Below are 25,718 nucleotides of genomic sequence, written 5' to 3' on the forward strand. Positions count from 1 at the left end.
ATGGATGGTGGAGAGAGAGAGAGCTTTCATCCCATCTTTGGTGATAGACGGTCTTGATGAGCGGCAGGCAGGGTTGCATGCATTTTGGCAATGAAAGGGGGGCGAGGTGAACCAATTAGATGAGAGGTAGAGAAGGGGTGTCGAGTCATGCGTACTTAGTCATCTTATCAGAGTTCCTGTGCAAGAGAGAAAATGATATCGCGATGTAAAGCCCAGCCTTGTTGGGTTTCTGAATCGATTGACGAGTCATGGATATTGTGAAATGAGAACGGTGGACGATAATGCGTTTCGAATATTAAGGAGATGAGAAGCTGGGCAACTTTCCCGATGGGCGTCAGCCTTGTCAATGCCCGTCATTTACCGAGCCTGCATTTCTCTGACCTATCAGATCCGGATCGGCCAAATCGGTACATGGACCGTTGATTTCGAGTTGTGGTGCATTCGGGTGAGATCCGATTGGAACTGACCTCCACATGCCGATATTCAGACCGCTATCCCCAAGCACACTTCTGTTCACATGTGAGCACAACTTCTTGTCCACACATGGGAACGTGACTCCTGTAAGTATATCCAAAGAGCATCACGAGCTCTAGACGTCTAAATATCTAAACCTTTAACACAAAGCCAAAGCACCACCGGGACGACGACATTATCATTCCCACCCGTGAGAACCGCCTCCGTCAAGCTCGCCACCCAAGCTGCGATGCTGGCCTTCCCAATAGTCATGAACCAGACATCATCATTATTAGCTGGCCACCCACCAATTCTAAGCCATGCTTTAGCAAATAGTAACGCCAATCCCACGGCAGTAGCAAATGCTACACTGCCTTCAATGCTTTTACCTCCGCCCCAGATCCATTTGTGTCGGCCGTAACGTCGTCCGATCAGCGATGCCGCAGCATCGCCCATACCAACGCAGATAACGCCGCTGACCATGCTCACTTCTCGTGTCGGTACCTCCCATCCTTCGAGACAGCCGGTACCGATTCGAGGTAGAGATGCAAGAGAGAGCCATAAAGGTATGGCGCACCCGATGAGGAGGAAGATATGTGATATAACTACAGGCCCTTTCAAATCCCTTCCATCTACATAAGGCGTCAAAAAATAAGCGAGAGATTTCGAAAGAGGAGGAAGTTGGGAAGCTCGGAAGAGGTCGAGCAGTAAAAAGATTGCAAGCATCAAAATCAGTGCCAGCGCTGCAAAGGTCGGATCCACATATGTGGCTGGCAGTAGCATTGCAACCATCATAAAGTGAAACACTTTTCGGCGAGTGTCAACTTCATACACTCCAGAGAGACGGAAGACGACTGCCAAACCAACAATAATGATGGCTAACCAGTAAGCCGATAGGATGAGTCGAGTGTTCGCTTCTCCGAAAGAAGCATGTCGTAAGTGCTGGGCCCAGCCTAGATAGCAGGACTCTTCATGCTCGCGTCCATTGCGAGATGGAAGACAAATCCATCTTTGATAATTGCCACTGACAACCTCCATTCTGAACCATGGAAGGTCGCCAAAGAGATATCCAAGAGCCCATCCAATAGGTTCGATTCCATGCAAGGCGTATCTTTGAACATACTCTCTGATGCCGACCAGAATGAGAAGAGCCACCCAGATATATACATAGCCAGCATAAACCCATTTCCGTATAGTGGCTTCTGTTTGAGTGAGAGAAAAGAAAGCTTGCACACTAGAAGATGTTGCTCTTTTCCGACGACCAGATGGAGTCCGCTTGGTCAGCTTTTGCGGGAGATTGGACAAGGACGGAAGTGTGTACCTCCTCTTGATCACTGAGTTCTCATCTTCCTCTACTGCCGTCGAGCCATTCATGAAATTGACTCCCTTTGGTTCAATGGCCGATACTGAACCATTTTCGCCACTTCCATCAAATAGCCGAGATGAAGTATTGAGCTTCAGAGTTGGAGACAGCGGTATCACTTCAATAGCCTCGTCATCATTACTCGAATCAGTCATCGCTGAGTCTTTCGAAAAGATGGTGGTACCAAGCCCCCCAAATGAGAATGGTTTCTGCATAAACTTGGCACCTTTCTCATGAAAGTAACGCCCCTGATTTGGTGAACGTTTGAATCGCCATTTTGGAACTCTCGCTAAAGCCACGCCCCATTTCAGGACACGACCACAAGTGACCAATAGCCCAATACCTCCTCCCCAGAGCAGTATTTTCAAGATCATGGCCTGGGGAGAGGAAGCTAGAAGCAATAAATCGATCAAAGCCACGGAAAGAAGCTGTAACTCGGCCTCAAGAAGACTTGTCGTTGTCAAATAGTAGAGCGTCACACACAATGACTGATGCAATGGATACAATAGCACCAGAACTTCAGGCTGTAAGCTGAACTTTTCGCTATCTTTCCCAACCAGGTTCTCAACATCGCCAGTATGCCGAATCAGCAATGGGAGGCAGGAAAGAAACCAATGCGATATGTTTGAACCCCAAAGGCCACCAGTTGAAGGTATCAAATGCCTAGGAAGAGAGGATATTCCGAGGATCATACTTGGAAGCAAGTTGGAAGCGGTGTTTTTCGAGAGTACCAAGGAGACCAGCATTGTGATGCTGGGAGGGTAGAGCAAGGGCGCGGGGTCAAAGGCCGCAGGTATTGCAATTGGAAATGGTCTTTTGAACGACATTGAAGGTCGGATATTTCGTAGTAGTCGCAGAGGATAGATAACGACGAGGGAAGATATGGTGAGGACTTGGCAACTCAGTTCTAAACGTGTTAGTTTTTGTATCGAGATGGATGTTCTAACTTGCCTCTTCTCCAGAAATGCAGGAGCTTGCGGATTTCTGGATCACAGCACAACATGGCCGCTAGGAAGAATAGTATCGAAGTCTCACTACATCTCCGTATGACCTCCACATTTCGCTTCCGCCGAACCTTGTCTGCAAGTTTGCGAGTCTCTTCATCTGGAAGAACCGGCACTACGGCTTTCTTCTGTCGCAAATAGCCCTGAGACCTTGTAGAATCTTCATCGAGGATAGCTGGTGACAATATTGGACTGGGGGTTCCAGAAAGACTCGCTTCAAATCCACGTAATCCTTTATGGGGTCGTAGCTTTGGAGCTGGTAATCCCTTCAAGAAGTGCTCATCGTCTGCCTCGGTACCACTGTCACTTCCCGTTGATCCTTTGTATGCGTCTTTGAAGTCTTCCGGCATGTGCCGTGGTGTATCCTGCTCTTCATCGTCCGTATTTTGCGTCGATCGCAAATGCGATCGTAGTGGAGGGGCATTGGTACTGAACTTTTCGGAACCATATGGTAACTCGAATTGTTGGCGATGGTACGGGTGTGGAGAACGCGACAGTCTTCGAAGAGCATCATCTCGCACGTCTAGGGAATGCGTTCGCGATAATGTTTTGGGCTTGGGCTGCTCAGGCATCTCGGGTTGCTGCCGAGGAGGGGATTATGAAGCTGAAGGTCTCCGGAAGGATCATCTCTGTGTATAGTTGGTAGAAAATGAGACTGGCGAAAGGAGGAACAGTATCCTCATTCTTATCTGCAAGGAAGGTGAGGGTTTTGCAACTTGTCCAGTGGAGTGGCCATCATTCGATTCACATGCAAATTGTTGGGCCAGAGCTCTCGGATTATGGAAAGGCGACGTAAACGGCTATGAAGCTAATTCTGGTTAGTGAAGTGAATCGGTAAATCATTGTTCCGGACCAAGCCTCCTTCATGTCGGAAACAATTTTATAACATATCACCCTCTGGATATCAAACTTCTGATGGACAGTACTATCATGATTTGGTAATAAATGGGGACATTATGTTAAAATATCTAGTTGTTTATGTTCAAGATGAATAACAGAAAACTCTGTCATAACGCGTCTGTTGCAGTAGTTACCTCTCCAACAAACCTATACTCTGTTTCGTTGTTCACAGAATCGTTCCTCGTTGGAATGACCCTCTTCGTCTCATGACTTGACTCTTTATCAGCATCATACAGACTCATGGACACATGGTTTATGAATCTCTTCTCGTTGCATCTTCTGCAGCCAGAGACATCCTTGAGACAAAGCTCATGCCTTGCGACAGTGAAAAAAGCCGAAGCGATGCCTTTCTCGCATATCATCTTGGACTCTCTGGATGCATGTCAACATCTCCCCTCCATATTGAGCATCATCCATTAACTTCGGTGTCAAATGTGTAATCAGGATTCGAATGAGGCGGATCTCCTTCTTTCCACACCTCAATATCCAATCTTTCCTCCACACTTTTAGCTAGAACAAACGCCTGCTGAATTCCCATCGTATCTCCAATGAAATTCAAGTTTTTGATCGCAAACCTTCGCACTTCCTCAGTGGAAATGTCTAGGATGCCAGCGTGCCAAAGCGGCCAGATCAAAAACGAGCCTCCTGACATTCTTAGAGGTGCATGTAACTCATTGTAAGCTATCAGCGGAATAGAAGTCACAGATTTGTAAACCGAGAGGTCTTGCGCCTTGGGGAAATTGTTCATGTGTTGCGCAGCACTGAGCAGGATTTCCTCTTGATGCTGGTATAAAGTATCTGTACTGATCTGGAACTGAGCAGTGTGCTCAGTCGAGTGAAAAGTGGGTGGCCGTTGGGCGAATCCTTTGAGGAGAATATCCCGGATGAGCTCATGAATGAGAAGTCGTAAGGAGCGCAGGGCATTCCAGATCATGGCTATCCAATAATCGTAGTATAGGTGATAGCGTCCTTTATAGGCAACGTCTGATTGTTCGAGTGTGGTTATCGTCTGATACTCCCAACCAGGAGGAACATTGATAACGATATCCAAGAGCTTCGCATCCAATTCTAGGGAGAGCCTTAAAATTTCATGCTGATCCGTCAATTTGCCGCTCAGGACAGATGCCCGAAGATTTGCAAAGTGCATCATACAATCGTTGATCACGAATGCAGGATCCGGGGTCCCAACAAGTTTAATTGCGGCTGTCATGTACTCTTGGATATGGCTCGGCAATGCTACACCTCGCTGTAAGCAATTGATCAAGAGACTGGCTGTCACTTGAATTAACATCCTCCGACCATGTGGCGTCTTTATCTGATCAGGGCCTCGAAGCTTGATGACAGCTGCAGCGCCATTCACGTGCCGAGCCCAATCCCTCAATGAGCGGGTCGTGCAGCCGGTTATAGTTTCGAAGATGCCCAAGATCATTATAGCCAATAACGTGGTATCCTTCTTGGCCTCCACTGGATCTCGTAGGGCTGCATTAGTGGACTTTAATGCACGCACATACTGGTATCTGGCGTTCTTCATGAGCGAAGGAGCATGTTCCGCATGCGCAAAACCAGCCAGGCCCACGGCTTTCATGCTGGAGACCAAGCTGTCATCCATTATCTGTGTCCTAGAAACATCGGCAATATAGTCGAGATGTCCTCGGGAGGGACCGGACATGCCCAGAACGTAATTTGCTACAAAGAACCCTGTAGCTCGGTCTTCCAGAGAAGGGGCAAGTGAGAACACATCGAGTTGTCTATCTTGCTGTTGAGCGACTTCCAGTGATGCATCTTCCACATTTGATTCATCTTCTGAGACTGGTGGAGTTGTTAAGGTTTTCGCTGCTTCTTTTTGTTTTGCTTCCTTTGCTTTGAACTTCCGGATAACGTTGGAGCTCTCATTCCGGAAGATCAGATCGCCCGGTACACGGTATCCTGGACATAAACGTTTCGCACGTTTACATTGAGTACAACCTGGGAGGACTTGATCACACTTGGTTTTCCTTTCTCGGCAAGCATGGCAGCCTCCACTGGGCTTGCCACAGAAAACCATCTTTCGTCCTACAGTGTCCCACCCTCGTGATTATCAAGCCGATTTGGATCTCTTGCTGTGATCAGATAAGGTTCTTGGATGCCGAATAAAGTCTTTGGGCCGGAAGTGGCGTCACGTCGATCGTGGGCGACTTGTCAAATTTCCAGATTTACCCATAAGATTTGTGTCATGGTAGAAATGCTCCGTATACGATGTCCAAAGAAGGTAATTTGAGAAGTTGAAAGATTGCGGCGTTGACGTCCATCATTTTGACACTAGTCAGCTGTGCATAAAACACCCCTGCTCATCTACCGAATTATGCAAGTTTCTGCACTATTTCTTAACTAACCTTATTTGGTGCATCAGGAAGTTCGCCAATAATCAAAGCTAAAAGTCGCTAGCTGAACCGAACATTCGTATTTTCGTCCGTGAATCTTCCCGTCTCCAGGCAACAAAACACAACAAGATGGTGGAAAGATTCAGCCCTACGTCTTTCTTCCACCTTATCTGGGCCTCATCTTCGAATTGGCCAATAAAAACTCTGCCAACGCGTGTCGGATTTCGATGTCGTGCCCAGCCTGCCTCAGCCCCTGTTACACCCCACATGGAAGAGAGCCTTACTTGAACGCGACCAGGGGTTGGCTTCATGAATACTGGAATGGGCTTGCTTCGAAGTTCGATCAGCCATTTGCTGTGGCTTGGTGTTTTGCTTACAATGTCAAGCCGTCTTATTTCTCAGTATGCCTTCATTATCTTCTCATATAAGGGACCAAGTGGTCCCGATCTCTTATTCGGATCATCAATCAATTGTTTTGTTGATATCACGGAGTTGTCGAGGAAGGACTTTTGAATAGCCCTATATCTTCTAGACGTGGACCGACAATATGGCAACCATAATTTACAAAAAGTTTATCAAGAAGAGTCCTAGTCAACCCGAGCCTTGCGAACACCAGCGTCCTGTCGGCAACATCGAGGACGGTTTCACGAACACCAATGCTTTGCCCGACAATCAGGACATTCCTCTCAACGAAACGAAGGCCAACAAAGAAGCAGTACACGGTAGTGATGTACTCGATGGCACAAAATGCGCCATCTGCAAAGACGAGCAGCGAGCAATGAGGAAGTACCGTCTCAAGTTGATGGTTGGTCTTTTTCTGCCTTTCATGGTTCAGTCATTGGACGCCACCATAATAGCATCTGCGTTGCCGTTCATAGCTTCTGACTTCCGTAAGTAATTCGCGATATACCCTTCTCGCACTGCTAATGACACGGCAAGACCAACTGTCTCAATTGAACTGGATCGTCTCGGCATTCAACCTCACCTCTGCTACATTCGTCCCATTCTGGGGCCAATTCTCAGACGTCTTCGGACGGTACGCCGCCATCCAATTCGCCCTCTGCAGCATGATTTTAGGAAGTGTCCTCTGCTCCGCAGCTCCCACAACAGCATTCCCCATGCTTCTCGTTGGACGAGCATTCCAAGGCATCGGCTGTGCTGGGCTACTCATCAACTCGAAGATTATCCTCGCAGACAAAGTCTCCCTGAAAGAGAACGCCAAGAACAACACCGTCTTCACAATCGTCGGAGGAGTAGGATATGGAATCGGTCCTGTGTTGGGAGGTTACCTCACAGATGCAAACTGGAGATGGTGCTTCATAATCAACATCCCAATCGGCGTCGTCGGCCTAGTCCTCGCTCACTTCGTCCTCCGTCCCGAACTCCTCGGACCTCAGAAAATCACCCGCACAGACGGCACCGAAGACCCCTCACTCAGCCAAAGCTTCACAGCTCGCCTCATGACCATCGATTTCGGCGGCCAGTTCCTCTTCCTCTTCGGCATGGGACTGCTCGTCCTCGCCCTGACATGGGCAGGCGCCTACTACCCCTGGAAATCCGCCAACGTCCTCGCCCCTCTAATCATAGGCGCTATCCTCATGATCTGCTTCCTAATTTGGGAACACTACATGCTCCCCGGCCGCTTCCTCTCTCTACGAGCCCCAACCCGCAAAGCCATGATCCCCATCGAACTCCTCTTCACCCGCAACGCTGGTCTACTCATCTACATCAACCTAATCACCGGCATGGCCATGTACGCCGTCTTCTACTTCGTCGACCTCTACTTCGCCCTGGTGCAAAACTACGGTCCCGGCAAATCGGGCACGAATCTCCTTTACTACCTCCCTGGTTTAGCAGGCGGGGCTTACATCGCCATGTTCGCATGCAATAAATGGCCCTTACAAACCTTCTTCCCTCTCCTCGTAGGAACCATCATCGAGCCGCTCGGAATCACGATCCTTGCCATTGCTATCAATACCGGACATTTACCCTTGATATATGGCATGTTAGCGCTGACTGGTGTCGGGACCGGGATTCGCTTCATGCCCGGTACTTTGCATGGCGTTGGCTACTTCCCGAAGAAGATCGCGAGTATTGTGTCGTTGATGTCATTGTCTGTTTCTCTCGGCGGAACACTCGCTACGACCATCATGCTGAATATCTTTAACAACGAGTTGAGGAAAGGAGGGATTAGTCTGAATAGCGCGGGATCTAGCAGTTTTGATGCCATTGAAGTCTTGCCGGCTTCTCAACAGGCATATCTGAGACAGAAGGCGTTGAGAGGCATTGTTGTGGCTTTCTTTGCTATTACAGCGTTCATGTGGTTAGGTGTCATTGCTGCGCTGGGGTTGGGTAATGTGAGGATTGGGAAGAATGGGAGGAAGGATGAGGTACTTGCTAGTGGGAGTTTCGTCGGGAGCTTGTTGTGGAGAAGGAGAGGGAAGGAATTTGAACAGAGTGCGTCATGATTTCTAGGACCTAGATGGTATTGTGGCTGACATGTAGAATTTGGAGTTCATTGAGGGTAGTGTATGGTGTCTATCTTGATATCCAAGTAATCAGAAGTGAAATTTCTCATAAATGATAGACCTTCACACTTTACAGTAGACGATGTTCAGGGCAAGGTTGTGGGCAAAGCCATCTCTCATTGGTATCTAGTCATAAAGCAATCGTGTACAGCTAAATGTTACCTAGTGATGGAAGTTACAAACACTACTGCAATGTACATTGCAAAGCTTGCCGCACGAAATGTCAAGCAGTACTGGGTGCAGTAACGGTAATAATCCGCTAAATCAGTATCGGTCAGTAGTACCTAGTAGTACTCTTGAGCCGGTAAGCCGCACTGAACAGCAACGAATCGAAACTCATCGTCATTCCTGCACTTCTTCAACAAGGGGACCTCGTTCTTCATTACTCTCTCGTACTCTCCATCGCCAGTCTTCTCACCTTGCTCTTGCGCGTGGTCAAAGCAAATTCTCAAGGCTGGTTCAATCTTGCCTTCGAGTGTGCCTCCGCGCTGTAAGTAATTTCGAGTCACTGGTGGCCATTCAGATTCGTTTTCCCATTGCAGCAAAACGTTGTCTCGTACAGGTAGCATCTTTGCTCGTAAACATTCGGCCATGAAACCAAAGATGTTCTTGAAACCTTCACGATAGGACTTGTTCGTTCGAAAGTTTTGACGAAGATCAGGTGCCACATAAGTGAACATGTAGTCATTTGACATACACCAGTCTGGACCGTTTCCAATGTCCATGTCAAGCATATCGCAGGTGGTTTCAGCCTGGAACAGAAGAGCGGCACACATGCGCGGTGACATAAATCCATCGAGACATTCGCCACAAGTGCAGCCAAATTTCAATCGTTGACGCTGAATTTTCGACATGGTACGAGGATCAAGACCAGTCAACAGCGACAGACAATCTACTGCATCCGTGTTGAAGCCTTCAAATTGATCCGCGACAACCAGTGTCAACATGCGAACCTCCTTTCTGGTTCTGCCAATCTCAAGAACGTCTTGTAAAGCTTCAAGGGGAGTGTAACCGTGGATGTTGCGAGAGGAGGACAAGACTGTTCCGGTATTGGCGTTCTCCATTATCCACTTGACACTTTCCGGCTTCTGCTGACAGGCCGCAACGTGAAGAACATTATTCTCCAAACGATCGGATTGCTTCCATTCGATCCCGCTGTGGTCCAGGAAACCCTTATAGAATGCTACACATTCCTTGTCGGGTAGCGTCAATGTAGCGTGATGAAGTGGGAGTTTATCTCGTAGACGATCCATTTTCTTCTGCTGTTTGCTATCGTCAAATGGATTTGCACCTTCATCCTCGGACAAGTCTTCCTCAGGTGGCTCTGGAGGGTCATAATCCGCGGACGCCTCAATCGCTCGAGACTTATGAGCAGGATCGAAGGAGTATCCGAAGCAGCTCGACGCACCAATACGCCGAAAGCCAAAAGTTCGATAGAATGCGACAGCGTCATCACATGCTTGATTGTAGATCTTTCTCTTCTCAGCTCTAGACACGCCTTTTGCTAGAGGCTCGACATCGGATCGAAGCCATCCAGGCACTACAACTGCGTGCAAAGTCGAATACTTCGAAAGGTCCTCTTCTCCATAGAAGATCTTGGACATTTGAATTTGTTCCCCAGTCTGAGGTTTTTCTCTGGTCTGGGCTTTCTGTATCATGAGTGAAATCATAGCACGACCGATTCCTTTTCCCCGGAGATCCCTGTCTGTAACAATAGTTCTCTCAATGAGGAAGAGTGGTCCATTATCCATCTCTGCCCCCCACACGCCAGTACCGCGCTGAATACAGTGGTCCTTAAATTTCGCGTTGAGGTATCCATATCTGTCGAACAGTTCGAAAGCGAGTTCGGACATGTCATGACTGGGCTCCTCCATATCCCGCCAGAAGTTAGCTGCCATTGCCCCTCGACGGATGTATCGACCGAAAGCCGTGGCGATGACCTTGCCGTCCAGCGTGCAGCGGACGTGGATGTTCTCGAGCCACTTCTCGAAAGGTCCTTCAATCTCCTTACAGATAGCAATTCTCAGTTTGAGTACGCGTGCTGGAGTTCCCTGGATTGTGTAATCACTCTCCTCGACTTCGTAATCTCGGGCCTCTTCATCCTCTTCCTCTCCCTCGGAGTCATCGTTGCCAAACGCAGGCATTCCCAACATTCGATAGAGCTCACGAAGCGCTGCATCATCAACTTCTCTTCCTCCTGGTTCCTCTTCATCTTCGTCATCAAGATCATAATCATCCTCATCCTCTTCACTTCCATCTTCATCTCCATTACTCTCATCACTCGCGTCATCACCATCTGCACCAACAGTTTGAGCATCAGAAGTACTCTGCAAGCCAGCAGCATCCGTAGGAGCAGATTGTTCGATACCTGAACGCGTGTCAACAGATGCGAAACATCATGAATTCATCTTAACTCACCGACATCAAGCTTCGGACGCTTTGCTCGAGGCTGAGCTGAAGCGGAGGTTGGTGAGTGTTGATGCGCCTGTTTTGCCTTGGTTGACTCCATCTCGTCGGTTTTGAGATGAGAAAGGTTGTGTTCTGACGCGTCGGCCATTTTGCTCATGACTTCAGATGTGGTTGATGGATGATGGATGGTGGATGAACTTGTCAGGACGAGAAAGAAAGTTGAGGTTTTGATGTTGGTGAGGTGGTGGTGTTGGACTTTCACACAAGGCAGGCGCGACCCTTTGAGCGGCCCTGTGAGGAAGTAGCAAAAATAGAAATACCAACACACAAGGCTTTCTGTGTTCGAGACTTGATACTAAATGTAGAACATGAAAAGCTCTTGATAATTTTATACGTCCTGGTTATATAGTTTTGACACTCTTACCATGTGATCAAGCCAGCCGCAGCTGTCTTACATTTTCCTGACCAGCTATCTGGAAACACTTACTCGTGAGCAACTTTATATCTTTCGGTTCGATGTTTTCTCCTCGCCACCTCAAACTTGAGTCCAACCCATCCTGTTGAAACCCCACCCAACAGAAAATGCAGTCACAGGCAGCACACTAACAAAATGTCCCAACTCCAATCCTGTGAAACTCGATTCCTCCAACTCCATTTCCTAATCCATGCAACGTCTGATGAATTTGGTGTGACTGTGTATTTGGCGCATCTATAGTCTTGTTCCTGTCTCAGGGGCTATATTGAGAGTGAATGTAGCTTCGAGATTCCAAGCGGCGTGACTGATCGACGCACGGATTGCTGTCGCTGAATATTGGCTTTGCCCAGGCTCGGCGATGCTTTGCTTGGTAATATGTCTTTTTGAGGCCTAGAATTGCGTCAAATTTTCAGTATATCGAGACTCGGAAAAATGATCAGTCTGAAGGTTGGGATTCCGTTCATAGCTGGAAAATCCTTGTTATTGCCAGTCATGGCAATATCTCTTGGAAAATTTCAGCTCCTGCTTTGTACCGAAGAGGAGCTCCGCAGAATCGAGTATGCCCTTCGATGCCGCTATTGCATTGACAGAGAGTGACGAGGAGCTCATCGGCATGTAGATCTCGCAACAGAATTGTCGAGTAAATGGCTACCTAAGGCGCTCTTTCTTTCCCCTTTCGTCTCCTTGACTCCCTCTGCTCACTTAAGTCTTCAGTATGAAATTCATGTCTCCTTCTCTTGTTCCTCGGTTCATTCACCGCCAGCATACCTGGTATTTGCTCCATCTCATGATCATAACCTCGACCATGCAGTTGTCTCGTCATGAGAACGTCTGTTGGACTTATGCTGCGTTTTGCCCGCCCCTTTGACTCCTTTCGGCTGCCCTCTGGCTCCTCCATAGAATTCAGCAACTGCAGTGCAGCGATTTCAGGGGTCACGCCCGTCCTCGTGCTTGCATCTTGATGTATGAATTGCTGATTCGATAACTTGTACAGACGTGGATCTGAAGCAAGACATCCATTGCTTGGCTGCAAAGGATTTGGAGAGTCGCTGGGCCTTTCCGAACTCGATGCAGATTGAGCAGATCCAATTCCGCTATCGTAGAATACAGGGTCGCCTCCCTCAATTGAAGGCAGTGGATTTCCTTCTTCGGGATTTCCTGAGACTCCCCAGCGCAAGGGAAATTTCCAGCTATGGCCAAAGATCACAGCACCATCAGAGGCGAGCTTGCTTGGGCTTTTCAGATTCCTGCCCCACATCTTCGGGAATGTCGCTGGTAGAAATACTTGAACCCGATCGTGCTTAGCAGAACGAGATTGAAGACAGCCACAGCGCTCAAAAGTCATGTCTGGCGTGTGCCAGTAGATATCGTCGACTACCCGCCACGGATTGCGCCTCATATTGCCCTTCGTTCGAATGATATCCTTCAGCTCTGCAACAGGAACCGCGAGATAATCTTTTCCCTTGGGAACCCCTTCATTCCACAAGCAAGAGCCACATCCAGCTCGGTTGTTTGCAGGTGCAAGCAGGTCTCCGAAACCAGTGCCGAAGAGAGAGATTGCATGTATCTTCCTGGTAAAGTCGACCCAGCCAGCTCCACTAGCGCGAAGTGTAGCGACCTTAGGCCACAGTGTACCTTGTCCAGTAGCCACGTCCATGAAATCAAAGCCTTCAAGTTGACGTTGGGGGGTTGTTTTTAATCGAAATCCTACTCCGCTCTGAGAGGAGACATCGTCCTGATGAGCCATAATCTGTCCCAGTATATTGCAAATCTGATCTACCCGATCTTTCAAGCAGAAATCCACAGTCTTCTCTTTCAACACCTCTTCTTGCTTGCCTCTCTCCCCAATAGTCTTTTCTCTCCACGATTCAGGCATCTTGGAATATAATGATAGCTGTTGGTTATCGACGTTCAACAGCACCTCAAAGGCGGCATCTGCACCAGTGTGCGTTGTACGTGCCTCCTCGAGCTCGCTGAAGTCGAAGCAGAAAATCCGTTGAAGATGGCGGTCGTTTTGATAGTGTTTAAGTGATGCACGGAGGAGGTGTAACAGAGCACTCGCACCGTCTACTAGCCATGCCCTTCTATCTTCTTCGTCCAAGTCGTGAAATACAAAGTGCCTTTTGGAGATCATCGAAAGCATGCTGACATAGTCGTCTCCAAAATCGACTCGAATGGACTTGTCCTTGATGCCTATGGCGCAACTCACACCCACGCTAACAATTTTACCGGTTGAAACAGACACCTTTTCAAATGCACAAGTCTGGTTTGGACTGGAGAGACCTGACCAACCGATGTCGTAATTTGCGTCGTGTGCGCCTGTGATATGGTAGTCAGTGAGAGTCTGTTGATGGATGGTGGGGAACATTGAGGAAATGCGATTACCAGCGTAGTTTCTGATGCTCTCGCACCATCCTAGGATATGGCGCTTTGAGTCTGGATTCTTGATCGCGAGTGACTGTGGGGAGCTCGGGTTTCTGAGAATGCGGGGATCCGAATAAGAAATATAACTTCGATCCTCATTGTAGAACAAATGCCAAAAGACGGTATCTTCTATTACCTCCATAACAGTCAGCATTGCCGAAAAGCCTTTGACAAATGTTCTTCCACAGAAATCAATCAATCTCCGAGTATTCGCCAATGTCACCATGATATCGAGTGAGACTTCGAGGCCGCGATCTGCCACTGGACGTCGTGGAATCGGGTATCCTATGACGACCATTGGGTTCCTAAACAAGTTTTGCCAGCAATCGCCAGAACTTGTATCGTCCCGTTCTCCTTTTGTTTGGATTTCGAAGTCAAATTTGCAGGAGCTGGAGGTAATTTCGGAGATGAAGGGTTTGCAATAAGCCACTTCCTGGTCGTTGGGTGATGAACGGAGAGCAGCTCCGAGCCACGCAAGCTGCTCCCCGACTTCCGCTACAGAAAATGCATTTCCTGTGGCGGAAACGCGAATTTGCGTGGGGTAATCATAAACAGTAAGGTGCGTATTGTCCGGAAATGTACCTGGATGCATTTAGCGTTACAAGGACTTCAAGATACGGAAGTGACGAATTACCTGAATGAACTGTCCTAGTCCCAATACAACGTTGGAGCAGCTGAAGGAAGTGTACTCCAGTCTCAGGCCATGTCTGGCTTAGGTACTGGAGACATGTAGTAGCTTGTACATTATTCCCACTACCTGTGAGTGTGACAGCGTGTGAAAGAACCTCGCTCAAAGTTTCTTTGTACTGCTGTTCCTGATAGAAGGCGATGGGGTTCCATTCCAGGTCAAACATAATCGTGTGCACAGGACTCCGAGCCCTTCTGCTGATCTTATGTGGCCTTCCAATCTTCTTGACAATCTGATTCCTGATCTCATTCTTTGTTTGCAGTGGACCAGGGATTTCGAGATCACTCTGAATTTGCAGATGGCACCGTAACCAAGTATATGCCGGGCCGTCCGTTAAAGCACGCCGAAATTCTGATAGATCCAACGAATCCGGTTCAAAGTCTTGGTCGTGGTCGTCCTCACCTTCATCAGACCCATTATCAAAGGCGATCACTTCTGGTTCTTTGTCATCGTTGTTCTGCCATAGAGTCATCTTGTCATTCAGAGTCATTTCATCGGCACGAAGAGGCAGGTCTCCATCATCTTTCTCTCCATATTCATGTTGAAAGTGGGAGATAATTGATCTATTTTGATGTTTATCAGTTTCTAATTTCTGGCAGTGAAACGCCGCCTCAAGAAGACAGCGCAGAACTTCAGGTACATACCTGTGATATCTATACACGAGATGTTTAAGTTGGCCATACACGTGTGATGATCCATCATCACCAAGTCTAACGGCGAATTCCTTGAGAAGAACAGGAAGCCCCGCAGATATTCTTGCAAGATCCGTCTCGTTAAAGCTTGGAGGGAAGGCTCTACAGATTGCGTCTGCCAATTCGGTAACATACTCTCCCAACTTTGGATCTCGAAGGCTCGACGTGTCTGACAACAATGTCTGAGTATCCGAGTGATCCTCTGCTGCCGGTGCCTTCAGGGGCTTTGCTTCTGAATCTTCTTTCGAAGACTCCTGGAGTGCAGCTAGATAGCTGACCTGTTTATCAGAGAGGGCCTTCACAGTCAATGCTAGAGTAGAACCGATTCCTGAATCCGTGAAATTCTCAAAGCCATGGGAATTTTGACCAGAGATAAAAGTAGGACGCTGGTCAATGTCAGAAGGCATCTGCTGTGAAAACGGGGCGGGGAATTGGACTACAAGTTCGTTAGCTATTGGTGTTTCGCTCTTTCTGCGACACTTACATGGAGGACTGCCATGGAAGTGATTGTCACCGTCACTGTCCTGTCCAATATACGCTGTATTCATCCCATAGGCCAAATTCATATCGGCGTGCTTCGAGCGCTGGTGAGCAACCAGATCCGCATTGGTAGAGAATCCAAAATAGACTTCTTTGATGTGTCGACTCCTTGGACAGCCATAAACTCCACAAAGAATTTCTCCATGATACTCGATATTGTGCTTCTTCTTTTTGTCACTGCGCGCGATATTGTCGCGGCCGGTGCAACCAGGCTCCATGCAATACACGGGATCAGCATGCGTCTGGCTGTGGCGATTGAGAGTATTCTGACTACCAAAGGGCTTGGGATTAGGACCGCTTTTCCGATACTCGCAATCAACACTTGTACACCAGAAATTCTTTTGATGTACGCTTCGAACATGAGCGAACCAGAGTTTAGCCGTAGCGAAAGTACCTAAACTCGAACATCCTTCCCAAATACATTTCGTCTCTTGCCACTTAGTTAAGTCCATGTGCTTTTGCCAAAGGTGAACGTTGTAATCATCAATACTATCGAAGACTACTTCTTGCGTGGGACCTATAACACACAAGAAGCATGGCGAAGGAAAGTTTAGGCCCGGGCCGTTTCTTGGGAGTTGCTCAAGAGCCTGGGCTTCTCGGGAAAGCGCTGGCGAGTGATAGGCCCAGCCAGGAGGGCGGGCTGCCTCTTTGTCAGTAATACCTTTCCGGTCCAACCGGCTAAGCATATTCTTGTCGAATGCGATACCAGCATTGATTTCCATGAAATCCCCAACGAGCATAGGATCTTGTCTTCTTTCCATGTCAAGCTCTGGCGCGACGACGTTGAGGTTGAAGTGCTTGGGAATATCGGCTTGGACGGGTTCGTGATAGTAGGCTTGATGACCACAATCACAAGTGCTTCCTGGTATTAAGCGATTCAATGAATACCTAACACAGGCACACCTTAGGCCTTTCACTTCGGGATGCAGTAAAATATAGTGACAATTGCCCTGTGGTAGGACAGGCTCTTCATCTTGTTCTGATCTCAACTCTTTCTGTTGAACAGCGATGCGAGCTTTCTCAAGCCGTACGAACTCAAGACTTGGCTTGGCACGAACTCTAAGAATTCGCTCTATATCTGCTCCCCGCTTCTTGTATTTGAGCTTGACAATAAGACTTTTCTTGGTAGGTGGGTATTGATCCCAAGCTCTACAAAAACTTAACAACCAAGAACCGGGATTTAGCAAATGATCTTACGTATAAAGTCCCATAGCCTTCTCCTTCCCATGATGAAAGCCAGTCTCCCTTCTGTCGTTCGCCTCTTTGGCTAAATCTTCCCATTCTCCCTTGCCCGAATCCACAAGCCGCTGATAGTAGTTTTTTATCTACCCCTAGATGTCAGCGACACGTCGATTTTTGTTGCTATTAGACGGCACAAGAAGCTAGTGCTCAAGGAAGTTGGTGTATAGGGTACCATAATGTGGGTTTTCGTCGGCATGTGCTTCGCAATTCCATACCAATCCGTGCCAAAATACTTTAGTAGTGCGGGAAACTCATTCTGCTCGGGGACGGTCCAGTAGCTCGTTGTTTGTGCAATGCTCCTACCATCCGACTGTGGCTCGAACCCTTGAAGCAGAGCATCTTTCATGGCGCCATGTTTATTCACAGTGTGCCCATGTGCATGCTAGAGATATCTTCTTTCAGTGCACTGTGTTGAATCATAGGGTGAAGGTGCTACGTACTGTCCGTAAATCGTATGCATTGTCGGTCTTGTAATCGCACCATCCACATTGATTTTCGCAAGACTCAATATCAAGATGATGGACACTCCATGGTGGATGGTCATGCTTATCGCAAGGCATCCTACAAGATATATGCTATCCGAGGATACAAGTTCTTGAGGAAACTTGTGGCGAGTGTAGATATTATTCCCAGGCTGAGGCAGCCTCGTCGTTCTCGTGGTGGATGATTGTTGGTTGCTGTATGCTTGATTCTTCCTACATCAAGTCTTCAATGACCGTCTGCGTCGTCTGCCGGATTTCCAGATGTTTTGTCTGTTTTCCTGGTCAACTCAGCATCTACTCGCAGATAGATAGAAGTATTGTCGTCCTGCTGCCTTGAAGCCTTGAATTTGCCGTCGTGGTGCGGCATGACGACTAGTTGAGAGTCGAGGCTGAGCGCCTTAGTCGCTGCTGGAGAGTGATTGGTGAGGTATCACCCGTCGTGCATGCGGTAGGGCTCTCTGCAACATAGCCGATGGAATGCGATATCTAGGTTAATGGGATGGAAGTTCAGACTCGAGGATTTATACTTACGCTATTCTGTACTGCAGAAATAAGAAATTGACACTGCGGTATATATCATGGACGACAGCAATTCCGCAATCTCCGAAGCTTTTAAGACTTTCTGCATAACTCATAGCCTTGTCTCTCAAAAAGGGGATGCGGCCGAGGACGAGGCATAATATACTCATGAACCAAGTGTAATCCATTGCTCATAATCATAGAGCATGATTTTGCCAACTTGCGTAATAGACACCGCACATCTCGTCTAAACCCAACTCTCAACACCCCCAAAACTCAAGACAATTCAAGCAGCCACAACATAAACAAGCTGCAGAGTAACGAACCCCTGACTCACTCCACTCGCCGCAGAAAACAACGTACTCCAGCCCGTATGAACTAGTATATACAACGGCACAGCAACAGCAGCAGTAAGCAAACCGAAAACCACAAGAACCCAGATATAAATACTCGCAAGCTTGTTTAGACGAGTTTTCCGCAGGGTAAGCATCATGGGCCATATACTAGAGATTTGAAGCACCGAGCTTTGGAAGAGAGAGAAAAAGTCTGCGTCTTGGGGAGTGCCGGGCTGTGGGGTTGCTTTGAGGTAGCTTACGACGGCGAGGCTGATGCTGATGACGGAGGAGATGGTTGTTATCATCATGATTGTTGGGGTTGGGATTGACTAGAGGAAATTGGGATTTAGCTGGAGGTCAGAGGGTAGATTTGTGTGAGGGGCTTTGGCTTACAAGTCCTTTGCCTTTTGGGTAGGCTTTCACCACAATACCAGAAGGCCGGAAAGTTTCATTTTTGGGAACATTCTTCGGCCTTTGATTTATTAGACGTGTTGAATTACTCTGTGAAGGACGTAGGCGAGAATTCAAGTTGGAGGTGCATACCAAGACTGATCTATCTGAGCAGCAAGAGAAATTAAATGCTGATCTGCAGATACCGGACGATGCGTCCTCTCAAACAGTGAGTCCAGAAGATCCGTTCTCTTGCGAAGATGTCTTATCACATTCCATGGCGCCGAGAGATGAGAGATGCTGCTCATAGCCGCAATTACTTGCTGAGGCACATGTGACGCTACTTTTTCGATCTCAAGTATGCGGGAGCTGAATCCGGAAGCATGGACGTCGGGAACAGGGCAGGCTCTCCAGCCATTCGTGTTGGGGTCAAAGACTTGCCCCCCTGGGAATCCCTCATTTTCGAGGACCAAGAACTCCGTAGCCAGACACCAGAAGCGTATCTCAGCTTGGTCTTGAAAGTAATCAATGTTAGAAACTTCCGAAGACAACCGGCCGAACTGAATGTGACGTTCGAAATCTTCCGCGTCCGTCGGACTGATAATGAGGTTCCTCTTCCAATCGCCTCTATAGTCTTCTGAGATCAGATCTAGTAAAGTAAGAGACCTCCGAAATCCTCTTAGAAACAATTCATCTATTTCCGTGAATGTCAAGCGCAGACTCGTCATAGCTTTAGTGTTGTAGCTGGGATGAAGGTCCTTTAATTCCCATTCACGAAGTGTCTTCGGCCCTGCAAATAATGTCAGCTTGGATCTTGCAAAGTCGGTTAATTGTAATTCTGCCATCAGATTACCTAGCCATTCTACCAGCCAGTGTCTCATCTTCCGCTTGAAATTTGTTGGTTGTGGAGAAGCTGAAATATCCATGCCTTGCGACATCAACATGGCTCATTGTAGTTCCAAATAACAAACCGAATCGAATTTCACCAAGAACTTTGAACGACAGGAGTAAAGAACAACGCAGCCTGGAGACTTGAAAAATCAAGTTCTGCCTACAGCTTTGCCTGAGATATGAATTCGGCCTCGGCGTTTCTCTGCCACAATTGAGGCTGGGAGGCTCTGAAAGACTAGTGGGTGCATGTATGCCGAATTGTGGCTTAGCACAAGCCCGCGACTTGCTGAATACTGAATCTATCTAATATTTCTAAATATTTGCAGCCCCCGATAACAAGATGTTAATAGAGGTACAGCGATCAAATCGGGAACAAGAACTTTCCATTTGAATTAGGCAAATGAACATCAACGCCTGCCAACGATACGAAGCGATGGCACGGCAGGCGTTTAGTGTGACCTCAACACTTTTTATTATAAGCTCCCAAATAATTATTTGACAAAACTAGGATGCAGTAGAACATTGAAAGTTTATTGTTACGTCCTTAAAAAAAATTTAGATTGTAATTGTAATTGTGTTGAAATGCGTTGTGGTTGATCGATTTAAAAGAATACTCTCGATTCGTCTGCAAATTTCTGAACATGGTGAGTTGAAATGGTACAGCTTGAATAGCTATATACACTTTGAATTACTGAGAGATTGATATTGTAGTTCTAGCAAGCTTTGTGTCTACCATGACTACCTGAGTCGAGCAAAATAATTGTGCTGTGGTGACTGGTTCAATTCATCAATCATGCATACGCAATAATGTAGAAAATATGCAAGCCGTGACGAAGCAGGCAAAATTCAAACAAGAGAAGAAACCTGCACTGCAACGAAACTGCAATAGCCCTGAACATAAAAGCTGAAAATCAACAGTTGCACGAGAGGGCTCAAAAAGAGAAAAACGGGATGAGATGTAAGGTTAGACATCAAGGGCCTCAACTCTCACCGCTATGAGCCGGCAGTCTGACCCGAGACCCGTGTCCGGGTCTGCGGTCGACAACTGGCACAACAAAAGTCTCGGTATTTGACAGCCCAGCTGGAGTAAGACATCCTTCTGACGCCTTGGGCGGACTGCGCCTCAAACCCTCAACCTATTCTCTGGGACCGATCATTGACACGATCTGAAACCATAGGCCGGGAAACAGACGTATGTAGGCGGAGTGAAAGTTTTCTTGCGCTGTGGAAGTCCGAAAGAGAGGATTTGTTGGTAATGGTAATGGTTGTGGTTGGAGGAAGATTCGTTTCAAGACACGAGGTAAGAATAAGATGTGCGCCACGTTGATGACATGCTGATTTTCTTGGGTGCTGATTCCTGGAGTCTTGAGTGGTGCTCCAGATCGTGTTGGAAAGCCAGAGGATGCATGATACATGCAAAGATCAGCAGCACAGAGCAGTGCATTCTGATCCGAGCTCGAACTGGCCGTTTATCAAACACTAACTCATGTGTCTGTTCGGGAAATAATTGTAGCGATTGGAGTGTGTGAAGAGGGGAATCGTGGCAAAAAAGAGGCAAAAAAGTTCTTGAAGCCCAATTGAATGAAATGGAGGGGAAGCTTTGGCCATGAGAGGTCGCCGGAAGACGGCATACATGCACAACCCTTGCATAAGCACCTAAAGATAGATTGTGGACAGCTGCACTAAGTTCCCCGCTTGTGCAAGTAGGATTGGAGTACAGCTGATCTTGAACACGGGAGTTCTTTTTAAGGGTTCAACAGCGGCAGAGATCTGGAAGAGGCTGTCGATGAACGTTTCAGAAAGTTCAAAAATTATTTTGATATTCGCTTCTTGGTGAGACTCCGAGGTGAAATACCATGAAAACAAGATGCACTTTGCATAAATATCCATGACGTCGACAACGATAAGCTTTTGCTCGCTTGTCTATCAGTGAGGGATCAGGGAAGCTGCGGTGGTTGGGGACTTTTGTATCCCTGACTATTTTTGCTAAATTGAGGCTTTTACTTATCCGGAAGAACGGGCAAAGTTGTGCGGTGGAGATGGATGCGTTTCAGGTGGATCGTATCGACAGAAAATGAGGCTATCCGGTGATGACTTTCACGAGTCTGACGGGCATGTTGTCGGTGACTGGACCAGGGAACACGAACTGGCCGACGAAGTGCGTGGGCATGAGAGTAAGCCCAGTGGGGTGGTCTGATGCTGCGGGGACGCTGACGGGGATTTCGAATGCGCATGGCAGGGTTTGCGAAAAGCTACGAGAGCGGCCAGACCTGCGAGTGAGGTGCCACGGAAAAAGTCCCTACAGATTCAAGATATCAGAAGCTCGGAAGTGAACCTTATAAGGGTTGCTTATCCAAGCCGTCGAAGCAATCTATGAGTAAAGCCAGAGCCAATTAAGCAGGATGCAAAGGAGAAAGCGCCTTGGCTGCATAGATATGACTTGCTTGAAGCCAATTTTTTGCGTGAAGTCTCCCATTCTCGAAATCGTTGGCGTCTGCATGGACTGAAGATCGCGCTTCTTGAGCGGCGACAGCGTGGCAACTAAACCAGGAACTACTTAGAAGACGGTTCCTAGTTCCGAAAGCATGTGTGTTTGATACTAAAAAGAAGACTCTCTCCACTTGCATGTTGCGTACTCCTCCTCGTATTCCACACTTTCGCTCTCAAATAGAGGAAACACGCACTGTTTCTTTTAGAGACATGCTCAGATAAGACATCTGCGGTTGATCCATCCCTCGTTTTCTCAATTGAGTCCTTCGAGACACCAAACATTCGTTTTGCGCATCGACAGTAGGAAAGGAAAGAAAAGCAGGACAGAAAAGTTGGAATTGTTTCGTGGTATGTACAAGGTTTCCTCTTATGATGACGGGAGGTTCCAAGAAAGAGAGACATGGGCTTGTCATAAAGTTCCAACAAACGAGGCTCGTGGTGGTCCATGCCCGCTTCGCTCGCTCCTGCTACTGCTACCGACATACTTCCTCCCTCACCCTGGTCCTTCTCACCTTCTCCTTCTGCACGCAAACACGATCTTACCCAGCCTCTGTGCTGGTGTGGATACGTCGTCCTCTTCACACAAAATCCAACTCTCTCCCCCAATTGTCATTGCATCCGGCTTGCATCGTCTTGCAGCCAGCACACTGTACTTTCCATTCGTTGATTCGTGGACTCAGCTGGCCTCTCTATAATCGCTGCTCCACCGACTTTCTTTCAATCCACTCAAGCATAATCTAGTCCAAGGATTCCTTGGCCATAATTCTGGTTAGCAAAGATGACTTCAGCTAATGGCAACAAGTTGGTGGATCCTGAAAAGCAGCTCTTGAGTTCTACATCTCTTCCAACGACCTCACGACATCCCGAACCTCGATCGAAGAAAGCCGAGACGAGATCTGCTATCATGGCGAGACTACAATACTTCTCTCTCGGCCTGCTTCTGCTCGTCACCTTCGTTGTCACCCTTACCTCCGCTTCGAGACAGCAAGTTCCAAGCAACGAGATTTCTGCTGAGGATCAAGCCTTTCAGGAACTCCTCACGTCAATCGATCCTGCGTCGCTTCACGACGTACTCCATGAGCATTTGGCAGACAAATACCAGGATGGAGTGTATCAGGAGGACAAGAATGTAATGGAAGTGGTTCATCAATCGAATGCAGAGGTGGCACATAGCTTGCTAGAGCTGGCCAAGAGACAGGCAAGCAACTCTACTTCGAGCACAGCACCATCCAGTACAAGCGATTCGCCAAATTCGGTGTCTTCCTCTGCTTCTACAACCCCAACTCCAACAAGCCAAACTTCTGCCACTGTGACACCTCCAACAACCAGTTCAGCGTCTCAAGCTCAAAGCCAAACCCCAACTCAATCAGACTCACAGTCTTCATCGCAAACACAAAACACTCAAGACCAATCGTCCACACAATCGACTCCCCAGTCAACTACTCCTGATCAAACCAGTTCCGCCAGTCAATCGTCAGTGGAATCAACATCACCAAGTAATTCGCAGTCTTCCACAAATGGTACGTTTCGTGGCGGCCCAGCCATATATCCTTTTGCTCCTCCTTTAATCCCCCCTTCACCGTCGGCGTATAGTGCAGTTCTGAACAGTAGTTCCATGTCTTCGACCTTACAGTCGATGTATCTTGGTCAGAACAGCAGCGCCTCGACACCAAGTCTTTCGGCGTATATGTTTCAGGCGCCGAGCAGCTCTACCTCCGTCCTTCCAGGATATACGTTCCAGGCACCGAGCATCGCCGTTTATACGATGGTCTCAGCGCCCCTGGTTCGGAGTAGCAGCAGTCTCGAGTACATATCGTCGTCGCCCTTGTCATCGTCGTCACCTTCTTCTTCTTTTCTGCCAAACATCACTTCTACTTGTAATTCTTCTGTGCCTATGAGTTCAAATTCTATACTTCCTTATGTATCGGTAACGAGCTCGATCGCCTCGAATGCGAGTACTCCACTCCCATACATTCCGACGACGAGCTCAATGACGGCAAATTCGAGTACCCCACTTCCATATATACCGATGTCGAGCTTGATTCCTGTCCCTTCTTCTAGCTGCACATACCCGACTTTGAGCAATTCTACAAATTCTATTTCATCTCTTTCAGGTTATGGTTTTAACAATTCTACTTCAGGCGCGTCTTCTACTCCCTCCTCTTCCCCGGGCTCTCCCTCTCCTGTTACCTCTTCCACAAGCACTGGCTCCCATGTCCCTACTACCACCTCCCGAGGAGTTTCCTTCACGAGTACTAAGGGTCAAACCTCCTCTTCCTCGATTCCATCGTCTTCGTCCTCCCGCAAAGAGTCATCATCTAATAGTCCTACAGGAGCAGTTACAACAAGTAATTCTATGACACCCACGACAGGCAAATCCAGTTCGACGTCCGTAAGAAGTTCTGTTACTCAGCAAACTATCTATACCACCACGCTGGCCGATGGAGCCGTCAGTACAGTCACCAGTGTCACCGTTGTGCCAGCGGATCAGGCAGATTCGACTGGAGGTGAATCCACCAAAACCGGGGCGAATGCAAGTTTACAGACCAACGGCGCCAACTCCTTGAGCCTTGGTCTTGGTGGTATATTAGGAGCCGTGGGTCTGGTTGTCATCGGTGCTTTATAATCATGTCATGATCATGACACCCGATTTCCGAATCCGGAAAATGGTTCGTCGTTAGACGATGGGAGGCAAATCTGTTTCAAGCACAAGCATTGGATTTTTGTGTGCAGTTTGGTTGCATTAATAGGCATTGCATAGCGTTGGGCGCATGGTATTGGCATCGGGATCGGAAAAAAGTCTAACTAATGTCTCTCCTTGTAACGATACGATACGATACGATACATAATGATTGTTTTACGGCCGGTAGAAGTATGGACCTCACGGGCTGGAGGTGATGAATGGCTGGAGAAAATTGATAGACGTGGAGAGGATCGATGCAAGGAGAGCCTGGTGATGGAGACGCTGAAGTTAATGTCGATTGAAAGTGGGAGAACTATGCACATGGGCGTGCTGGAGAGCTGTACATCACTTGCGCTCTATCATCAGCCTGGTTGATAGGAGACGAAAATAAGATAAGCAATAATAAATACACCTCAACACACTTAAAAACTGTCCCTGCAGTCTCCGTGACTCTCCGTGACCCATAACCCATGTCTCGTTTTCTCCGACCCCCACAAGCCGGGGAAGAGCGTTGAGAGCATAATTTCAATTACTCTTCACAGAGTCGAAGAATATGGGAGGGTTTTTTGGCATCTAGATGATAACCTGTGGAAGTTATCACGGACTTTGGCGGATTGTGGACTATTTTCGTGGTTCTGGGATACTTAGCTAGAGTTTCTGGAGACTGGGTTAGAAATCTTCGTGACTTAGTATTAAAATGGGTAGTTCATGATCTTCTACTTACCCTGGAACGAAGATATCGCTGGGTGTGAATTTGAGCTTCTTTTGATTCAGTAGAGGTGATGAGATGAATACTTGATAAAAAAATATGTAGTAGTCACAAGAAAAGTTTAGTACATATCCCTTTCCC

At 47.7% G+C, this 25,718-nt stretch overlaps 7 protein-coding genes across 7 annotated transcripts; 2 read left to right on the forward strand and 5 right to left on the reverse strand.

The window, feature by feature from the left end:
* Positions 1-597: 597 nt before the first annotated feature.
* Positions 598-3,392, reverse strand: LY89DRAFT_698186 (uncharacterized protein; the record flags this gene model as incomplete). The annotated part of the gene is made up of 2 exons (XM_018216965.1): positions 598-2,723; positions 2,768-3,392. 2 exons carry the CDS (start codon positions 3,390-3,392, stop codon positions 598-600), a joined length of 2,751 nt encoding a protein of 916 aa, XP_018069735.1.
* A 361-nt stretch (positions 3,393-3,753) lies between these two features.
* Positions 3,754-5,974, reverse strand: LY89DRAFT_111541 (uncharacterized protein). The gene has a single exon (XM_018205076.1). It carries the CDS (start codon positions 5,762-5,764, stop codon positions 4,130-4,132), a length of 1,635 nt encoding a protein of 544 aa, XP_018069736.1. The 5' UTR covers positions 5,765-5,974; the 3' UTR covers positions 3,754-4,129.
* Positions 5,975-6,180: 206 nt separating this feature from the next.
* LY89DRAFT_783541 (MFS general substrate transporter) lies at positions 6,181-8,642 on the forward strand. The gene is made up of 2 exons (XM_018222692.1): positions 6,181-6,970; positions 7,020-8,642. Exons 1-2 carry the CDS (start codon positions 6,628-6,630, stop codon positions 8,546-8,548), a joined length of 1,872 nt encoding a protein of 623 aa, XP_018069737.1. The 5' UTR covers positions 6,181-6,627; the 3' UTR covers positions 8,549-8,642.
* Positions 8,643-8,892: 250 nt separating this feature from the next.
* LY89DRAFT_648653 (uncharacterized protein) lies at positions 8,893-10,506 on the reverse strand (the record flags this gene model as incomplete). Its single annotated transcript, XM_018212027.1, has 1 exon — positions 8,893-10,506. The coding sequence occupies one exon, from the start codon at positions 10,504-10,506 to the stop codon at positions 8,893-8,895; it is 1,614 nt and encodes a 537-aa protein (XP_018069738.1).
* A 1,638-nt stretch (positions 10,507-12,144) lies between these two features.
* LY89DRAFT_735500 (uncharacterized protein) lies at positions 12,145-17,424 on the reverse strand (the record flags this gene model as incomplete). The annotated part of the gene is made up of 6 exons (XM_018220020.1): positions 12,145-14,498; positions 14,551-15,167; positions 15,249-15,732; positions 15,781-16,985; positions 17,034-17,161; positions 17,251-17,424. 6 exons carry the CDS (start codon positions 17,422-17,424, stop codon positions 12,145-12,147), a joined length of 4,962 nt encoding a protein of 1,653 aa, XP_018069739.1.
* Positions 17,425-18,365: 941 nt separating this feature from the next.
* On the reverse strand, positions 18,366-19,755 carry LY89DRAFT_735501 (uncharacterized protein; the record flags this gene model as incomplete). The annotated part of the gene is made up of 4 exons (XM_018220021.1): positions 18,366-18,743; positions 18,808-18,886; positions 18,958-19,594; positions 19,671-19,755. The coding sequence occupies 4 exons, from the start codon at positions 19,753-19,755 to the stop codon at positions 18,366-18,368; spliced, it is 1,179 nt and encodes a 392-aa protein (XP_018069740.1).
* A 3,334-nt stretch (positions 19,756-23,089) lies between these two features.
* On the forward strand, positions 23,090-24,811 carry LY89DRAFT_670863 (uncharacterized protein; the record flags this gene model as incomplete). The annotated part of the gene is made up of 1 exon (XM_018213190.1): positions 23,090-24,811. The coding sequence occupies one exon, from the start codon at positions 23,090-23,092 to the stop codon at positions 24,809-24,811; it is 1,722 nt and encodes a 573-aa protein (XP_018069741.1).
* Positions 24,812-25,718: the final 907 nt, after the last annotated feature.

Source organism: Mollisia scopiformis (assembly GCF_001500285.1).
Source record: "Mollisia scopiformis unplaced genomic scaffold LY89scaffold_15, whole genome shotgun sequence".
NCBI classification, from domain to species: domain Eukaryota; kingdom Fungi; phylum Ascomycota; class Leotiomycetes; order Helotiales; family Mollisiaceae; genus Mollisia; species Mollisia scopiformis.